Genomic DNA, 9,053 nt, shown 5'->3' on the forward strand with positions numbered 1-9,053 from the left:
ATGAACAGTTCCAAATACCAGTCAATATTGGCACAAAACCTTAAGGCTTCTGCTAGAAAGCTGAACATGAAGAGGAACTTCAGCTTTCAGCATGACAACGACCCAAAGCATACATCCAAATCAACAAAGGAATGGCTTCACCAGAAGAAGATTAAAGTTTTGGAATGGCCCAGACCTGAATCAGATTGAAAATCTGTGGGGTGATCTGAAGAGGGCTGTGCACAGGAGATGCCCTCACAATCTGACAGATTTGGTGTTTTTGCAAAGAAGAGATGTGCAATGCTGATAGACTCATACTCAAAAAGACTGAGTGCTGTAATAAAATCAAAAGGTGCTTCAACAAAGTATTAGTTTAAGGGTGTGCACATTTATGCAACCATATTATTTTTATTTTTACATATTTTATTTTTACTTCCCTCCACCTGAAAGATTTCAGTTTGTTGTCCTATAGATTGTACAATTTAGTTGGTCACATTAAAATGTGGAAAAAGTTCTGAAATTATTTACATCATAAAAACCTGACATTTCAACAGGGGTGTGTAGACTTTTTTATATCCACTGTATGTTATGTGTTCCCATTCACACAGCATATCTATTTTATTTTTTTCTTACCTTTTCTCGGGAGGAGGTATCATGGCTAACTGCAAGTTTTTTTTTAACAATGTTCTTCATACATACAATGCAAGAAGCCCAGCTGCTAAACCTTTAACACTTTGTTAAGACAGGACTCCGGAAAAATGTCAATAAAGATCTACCTGCACAGTACAGACAGAGTTAAAGGAGAAGTATAGCCAAAGCTATTTTGACTGTACTTCTCCTATAGATCACCAGAGCTCAGTTCATTCTCCACTCATACGACCCATTTTCAGCCAACAGTGGGCTAAATTCTGCTGCTGGCTGACGTCACTCAGCCGGTCCGGACTATGAAAAGATCCAGACCGTATGGTCAGGATCTGCTGAGAGCCTAAGCCAGCCCCTCCTGCCCTCTCCTCAGCCCAGCGATCCAGTGAGTGCTGGAGGGCAGAACAGAGACCCGGACACTAACAGTCCCGAGTCACTCAGCTCAGAGTCGAGGGGACAACTGAGAGGTCAGCCATGTTTGATCACTCATTTCTCACTGCAGAGCCGATGGGGGAGAGCTGCAGCATCGGATCGATACTGCATACATCTAGGTTTTTCTCGTCCATACTTCTCTTTTAATTATGGTAAACACAGCTGTTCACCCCGCTCATAAACAAAGAAAAACACCTAGGATTACTTCCTGCTGGAGTGTCTAGAAAAGATGCTTTTTTCAGCTATGCTATGGAAACATTTAACAAATATAAAGTAGCTGTGTCCCCAGCCCCACTGCAAAAGTGCCAATACACTTTAAAGAGTCCCAATACCAAGACCCCTGCAGCCAATTCCTCATCTCCCTGCTACAGCCAATACAATGAAGCCTCATATTCACAGCCATTCATTGTGCAGTTATTTGCACTCAATGGGGAAATAAAAAATAAATGCACAGTCCAGGATCAGTCCAGTCTAAGAACCAGCCACCCTGTCACCAGGATTTCTATAAAGGGGCCCTGTTGAAATGACATTAATTAATGCCTACCTCTTGGGTGGGCACCGATTAAGATGTTCCCTTTGATGAAGCTCCACACACCCAGAATTGTCTTGGATGCTGATAGGTTTTGGGCAGTTGTGGCTCCTCAACAAAGGGATAATTATAGACAGTACACACCAGAGAGGTAAGTATAAGGCAGGGTTCACACTGGTGCGAAGCGGAAAAAACTGCGATTCAGTGTCGATTCCCGCATTGCACCTATATCGTACAGTGGTGCACACTGAGATCTGCGAACACCCATGCGATCAGATTCTAGTGCAGACCAAAAAAAGGGTCCTGCACCATTTTGGTGCAAATGCGATGCGATTTCAGCCAGTTTGTATGGCTGAAATCGAATCGCACAGACATCGCATGTGATGTACACAGCAATGCAGTGCAAATCACATGCAATGTCTGGCATCGCACTAGTGTGAACCTAGACTGAACACTGCTCAATTACAGGGGCTAGTAAAAAAAATTCTGGCAAAAGGGTCTCTTAGGAACTGTCCACTAATGATACCCATTGCCAGAATAAAATTCAGCTCCAGTCAAATTTTTTTTTTTTTTTGAGCAGGAAAAGTTTAGAAATTTTAAAAAATTCTGTGTGTGTCTCCATAGAGGTTTTCCTTTTCTTCCTGTTCTGGGGTCAAAGTCAGCAACATCATTCAAAAACCTCCCTCACTCACTTTTGACCACATTCCAAATATATAGTGATATCACTAGAGTCTGTATGTTTTGGTGCTTGTGTCACTGCAGTAGAGATATTAGCCTAAACCTGGCCATACATTCAGCAGTTTCTTTCGATTAGCCAGTGGGCTGTTTGAAAGAGACTGAATGTATTCTCCCATCCACCCGAAGTGCGAATTCTCTTCTGTCAGATTACATTGAAAGAAAACACATTTTCATACAAGCCTGTTCATGAGAAGTTGATCATTAGATTGACTTCTCACGATAGGCAAAAGCCATAGATGAATCGAAATTCAGCTGGTCCCTGCTGAACCGGCTGATATTCGATCCATCTATGGCCAACCTAAGCTTCTCTGGAGTTAGAGCAGGTGGGTATGGTAAATATTCCTTATCAAGCGTTGCAGAATAGGTTTGCACTTCTATATTAGGTACTTGGCTTTGGGGATTTGTCCAGCTTCTCTTTAACCACCGCAATACTGGACACGATCACCCCCTTCCCGCCCAGGCTAATTTTCAGATTTCAACGCTGTCACATTTTGAATGACAATTACTCAGTAATGCAACACTGTACCCAAAATTTTTTTTTTTAAATCATTTTTTTAAGACAGACAGAGCTTTCTTTTGTTGGTATTTAATCAGGAGCTTTTATTTTATTTTGTCTTGCTATAGAAATTAACCACTTCCCGACCGCCGCACGACTATATACGTCCTAAGTTTGAACGGGGATATCGTTGTTATGGCAGCAGCTAGCTGCCATAACCCCGGTATCCCCGTTTTCGTGCGGCGGCCGGCTTTCAGATAAAAGTGGTCCCTGCGGCGGATTCGCCGCGAGATCACTTTTATCGGTAGCGGCGGAGGCGATCGCGTCCTCTTCCGTTGTGTGTCAGGAGACAAGTGAGGCCAAGATGGCGCTCACTCGTCTCCAAGATACTGCTGGGCGGAAGCGACGTCAAAACGTCACTTCCGTCCACGCCTCTTAAAGGCATATTTTTTCAAATGTCATTTTTCTAAATGACTTTTTTTTTTTTTTTTTTTATTGCATTTTAGTGTAAATATGAGATCTGAGGTCTTTTTGACCTCAGATCTCATATTTAAGAGGTCCTGTCATGCTTTTTTCTATTACAAGGGATGTTTACATTCCTTGTAATAGGAATAAAAGTGAAACAATTTTTTTTTTTTTTTTTTAAAACAGTGTAAAAATAAATAAAATATTTTAAAATAAATAATAAAAATAAAAAAAAAAAATTTTTAAACCCCCCTGTCCCGACGAGCTCGTGAGCAGAAGCGAACGCATACGCGAGTAGCGCCCGCATATGAAAACGGTGGTCAAACCACACATGTGAGGTATCACAGCGACCGGTAGAGCGAGAGCAATAATTCTAGCCCTAGACCTCCTCTGTAGCGCAAAATATGCAACCTGTAGAATTTTTTAAACGTCGCCTATGGAGATTTTTGAGGGTAAAAGTTTGACGCCATTCCACGAGCGGGCGCAATTTTCAAGCATGACATGTTGGGTATCAATTTACTTGGCGTAACATTATATTTCACAATATTAAAAAAAATTGGGCTAACTTTACTGTTGTTTTATTTTTTTATTCAAAAAAGTGAATTGTTTCCAAAAAAAGTGCGCTTATAAGACCGCTGCGCAAATACGGTGCAAAAAAAAGTATTGCAATGACCGCCATTGTATTCTCTAGGGTGTTAGAAGAAAAACCATATATAATGTTTGGGGGTTCTAAGTAATTTTCTAGCAGAAAAACCTGTTTTAAACATGTAAACACCTAAAATCCAAAACGAGGCTGGTCCTTAAGGCCTCTTTCACACGGGGCAGATCAGTCATGATCCGCCCCGTGAACACACGCTGGCTCAGCGGGGATCGCTCCGCCGATCCCCGCTGAGCAGGAAGATGACAGGTGCATCGCTGCACGCTGTGCAGCGACGGACCTGTCAGAGCGCCGCTCTCCCCTATGGGGGGATCGGATGATGACGGTCCGTAGTGTCCGTCGTCATCCGATCCGATCCGAAAACGGAGGGAAAAGTAGGTTTTTCCTCCGTTACACTTTTCGGATCGGAGCGGGGTCGGATGTCAGCGGACATGTCACCGCTGACATCCGACGCTCCATAGGGATGACTGTATGTCCGTTTTTCATCCGAAAACGGATGGATGAAAAACGGACATACGGATCATCCGTGTGAAAGAGGCCTAAGTGGTTAAAAAATACAGTATATTTTGAAAAAAAAAAAAAAGTTTGTAAATAAATTATCTCTTTATATTTTTTTTTCAAAATGTATTCTGCTACATTTCTGTGGTACAAACAACTTAAATCAGTGTATATTATTTAGTCTATGTGAAATCAGTCAACAAACTATGATGTATATATTTGAAAATTGATCAATCCCAATGTACTGATCGCCCATCTCATCTCTTGAGGTCCTAAAATGTCTGGACAGTACAGATTACCCTCGAAATGACCCCTTTTTGAAAAGTAGACAGTCACAGTTATTAAGTAGTATGGTGAGTTATTTGAAGTTGTATTTTTTGTCACCATTGGGGACACTGAGTGGACAGCGGTTATTAGGGATACTGTGAATGGGTGGCAGTGATTAGTGACACTGACTGATGAGGCAGGTCTGGTGACGTTGTACTGTTGTGGTGGTAGTCAGAGATAATGGCAGGCAGCCACAGCAGTAGTCAGTGCAGTCACACTGCACTTGCTCTGGTGACAGTATGCACAAAATATTATATATATATATATATATATATATATATATATATATATATATATATATATATATATATATATATTTTTTAACATATTGTCACCAGAGCTGTGCAATGTCACCATAGTGACACTTTGCTACTCTAGGGGGGGTGGTCCGAGATATTTCATTTTTTTTACACTCCAATTGCTTATTATAGGGATGATCACTGTATAATAAGCATTTCAAAACACTATTTGAAGGTTTCATTCATGAAACCTTTGTTTACTACTGTGATGCTGTGATACAGGACCGCCGTGATTGGCCCTGGTACCATGTGATCGCTGTGACCAATCACAGAGATCTCACAGTAGTAAGCAAGGCATCATGAATGGCAGCCTTGTGTACTATTGTAACTGTGATCACTGGGATTGGTCACAGTGATCACATGGTACCAGGGCCACTCACAGTGGCCCGGTACTGTGATCGGTGATCTGCTGGTCACAGATTTCACTTTTGCACGCTTCTCAGGGGACATACTGGCACATCCTCCCGGAACTAGAGAGAACTCGCCCGGCCGTATTAGCATATTGGTCAGACGGGTGGTTAAAGACATAAAAACATGAGACCAGAAATGTATAAGGGATAATTACAAAAATATAAGCTTTAACACCACTTGCCACCCGCCTGGAGGCAGACCAATGCAGCTCTTTTTCTTGGACGACACGCAGCACGGTGCGACCCCGATCTGGGTAAAGAGCCCATCAGTGCCGCTTATCAGTGCTCATCAGGGTGGCATTATAGTGCCTCATCAGTACCACCTAATCAGTGCCCATAAGCGCCACCTCATCAGTGCAGCCTATCAGTGCCCATCAGTGCAGACTCATCAGCGCATGATAGTGAAGGAGAACAATTACTTATTTACAAAATTAATTGACAGAAACTAAGAAAAACGTTTTTTTTCTCAAAATTTTCGGTCTTTTTTTTTTTAAAAACCGTTGAACTGCCTTGATGATTTGTGCCTTTATTCTCATCTTTGAGTAGTAAAACTTAGTGAATGGAAGTAGGTCAGAATGACTGCTCCAGATCTTTCACCTTAAAAACAGGTCAGCATTAACCCTTCCTACTTTTGTATCCTGACAGTTTTGATTTAACAAAGACTACAAGGTGCAGCTATCTTGGACTCAGTTGGTCAGAGGGACCCAATATGACAGCTCTGCCTCTTTATTTACCAGATCTATAGAAATTCCCAATTTTCACCCTTCTCTGGCTATGAAGTAGCAGCCTGAATGCAGAGACCCTCCGGTGGCCATGCAGTTTCTTTACAGACCCAGCAGCCACTAAATCTACCAAAAAGTCAATTTCTGGCCCGTCTCCTTCTGCAACTCCAGATTGGTCCTTGAAGGACCACTTAAGAAAGTACAGTGGGACTGGCAAGCCTCATTTTGCTTGTAAGAAGTTGAATTTTGCATACTACAGGACTCATAATTAGGGGCTTCCAGAGCTCTAAAGAGGTTGTTGGGGTACCAGAGGGTCCTTGCACTGAATTCGGGGTTACTATAAAGTGGAGTAGAACTTCAGACCAAACTTTTCTTTTAGTTTGGGTTATAGTTAATACTTATCACTTAGAGCCAGAAAATGACCTACCTGCTCCACATTCTTCTGGGCCAAGGCATTATGTAGAGTGGATAAAATCTGAGAGTAATCAGGCCCTGAAATAAAACAGAAAACAATGTAAGAAAGGCCATACAGATCGGATAGCTGGTTGCATATTTGTGACATGTAATGGTTGCACACCAAGGTCTAGCCATCAAACAAAGACCAGTGGGAAGAGAGCACTGACAAATATATGGAGGGAAGACAGCAGCGAGTGAAAGTAAAAAGACGGACAGAGAAAGAATATATTGTCTCACAATTATGGTGGGCCTGTCAATTCATAATGGTTTCTCCTGTTATTTGGCTTCCAAAAAAATTGGCCAACAGTCTGTGTTCGGGATAAAAGATTATAAGAAACCCAAAGCAGGGATTCACAGAAATGGTTCTCTCTAAAACACTGAGAATTATATTTCCGCTATAGAAAAGTGTAAACAGGAGGACCTGGAGCACCAAAAAATTTCTAGGTGGACAGGAAAAGTGTCAGGAATTACGACAGAAAGAACTCAATGTTGAAGTATCCAAGACATAAGAATGCCAGGATCCTCCGTAAACTAAATAACATTTCTTCTGACCTTTAAAGGATAGTTAATGAGACTTTCCTTAAAAAGCAGAGAAAAAAATAAATATTTCAATTCTTTATTGCCTCTGAACCTGCTAGAAAATTTGACGGCTCCAAAAAGCATCAATTCCCTAGCAAAGCCCTCTCCTCCTACTTGGGAGTCATAGCCCTAGCCTCCTCTGGGAGTGTCTAATTGCTGTCTGTGCTGACCCAGCAACCCTGCCCCTCCCCACTCTACATGACCTTTTATAAAGCGGACAGGGGAGAAATGGGAGTCTGCTGGGGCAGCTGACATCGCATCCAAGATGGTGGTGCCCTGCAGCGGTATTAGGGCATTTGGATGTCTACACGGCAGAGCTTTTGAAAGGTAAAATAACATAACATGTTTACCATACATGAAAAGCACAAAATCCTATGGGAAGATTTGTTGAAATGAAAGGTCTGGCCACAATATCTGTAAGTTATAGATTGTGAGATGAAGGTGCAGTTATAGCCAAAACGCTTTTAGTTGTAGATAACGCAGGGATGGATTAGAACTCCTATCCGGGTAGTACCGCTGTATGCTCTACTGATTTTCCCTCACTTCAAATCTTGTAAAACTTTGTCCCCAAAACAGGTTTTGACTATAAATCTCTCAAATGGAGCGTTGAATAAAATAAATGCCTGACAGAGGTGCCTATCCTTCCCCCACTCTATTCAAAATAATTTTGGCTATGGATATATTTTTGGTAAAATTAGGTTTTAAAGTTGAGGTTAAGGAGTCATTTTCAGCGTTAACCCCTTGGCACCAGCTCCCGCCAGCCCTTTAATGGCTTTAGAATGCCGGGAGGCCTATGGCCATGTGACCACCATGATTGGCTGTCACAGCGGTCACATGAACTGAAAACTTTGAGGTTTCCTTTAGCCGCCAGTCACTGTGCCAGGAGCCTGCTCTCGGCACAGCTCTATTAGCACTATTGCACGCATATATGCAGCCGCTCGGCAACAAGGACCGCCCACCGAGAGGCCGCATATTTGCATGCACTCGGCACCAACAGGTTAAGATAGTGTTAAAAAAGTAGTTATGTTTTAATTTTGGTGGTTTGTTTAGGCTCAGTTAACACTGCTGCAACTTGTCATGCAACTTCAGAGTTCAAAATGGCATGACAAGTCGCACCCCGTTAACGGCAATGGAACCGCAACTGAATGCAACTCAAAAGGTTCCTGCACTACTTTGGGGCGACTTCATCATGACTTGCATTGACTTCTGGTAATGAAGTTGCAGGAAAGGCCCAATGAAGTCGCGTAGGATGTCGGCTGTCAAAGTCGCGCATAGATGTAAACGAGCACTAAGTCTTTTACTCTTTTACCATCTTGTGTGTTGCATTATTCATTTGAATCAGAATGAACAAAAAATTTCTGTGAGCCAAGGAAGAGAAGTCTGTTCTATCATATGTTGCAGTGCCCTGTGACGCAGGTGCATTGCAGAGGTGTGCTGGGGTGCCATACAAAATGATTGGTTCAGCAACGCGTGTATCATGTGTTACTGCAATGTAGTTGTGTGAATGGGCTCTTAGGGTTAAAGTTAGAGGAATTAAAGTGCTGCTAAACCCACAACAGTAAAATCAGTCTGTATATGCAGTAAAGTATGCTTGTTATACTCACTGTGAAACCTAAGGGGTTAATCCTCCATATTGTGTAAAAAGGTTGCTTGATCTTGTATGCAAAGATCCTCCCTTCCCTGCACCGTCCCCCTTGACAAGTTCGGATAAGACAGAGCCTATGGAGTCAGGCTGCACATGCTCCGCTTGATGTGTATTGCTAGAGAGGTTTTGTTTTTCTTGGAGAGTGCATGTGATTAGCACAGGGTCAAATCAGCACTGT

The 9,053-nt window shown here is 42.2% G+C and overlaps 1 protein-coding gene across 2 annotated transcripts in view; it reads right to left on the reverse strand.

The window, feature by feature from the left end:
• Positions 1-9,053, reverse strand: part of EXD3 (exonuclease 3'-5' domain containing 3) — a 491,324-nt gene that overhangs the window by 328,129 nt on the left and 154,142 nt on the right. For both annotated transcript variants that reach the window (XM_073599974.1, XM_073599975.1), the window contains one exon: positions 6,623-6,687. In XM_073599974.1, coding sequence (XP_073456075.1) covers positions 6,623-6,687 — 65 coding nt within the window. The remainder of the gene's footprint in view (positions 1-6,622; positions 6,688-9,053) is intronic.

Source organism: Aquarana catesbeiana, linkage group LG09 (assembly GCF_042186555.1).
Source record: "Aquarana catesbeiana isolate 2022-GZ linkage group LG09, ASM4218655v1, whole genome shotgun sequence".
Classification (NCBI taxonomy): Eukaryota; Metazoa; Chordata; class Amphibia; order Anura; family Ranidae; genus Aquarana; species Aquarana catesbeiana.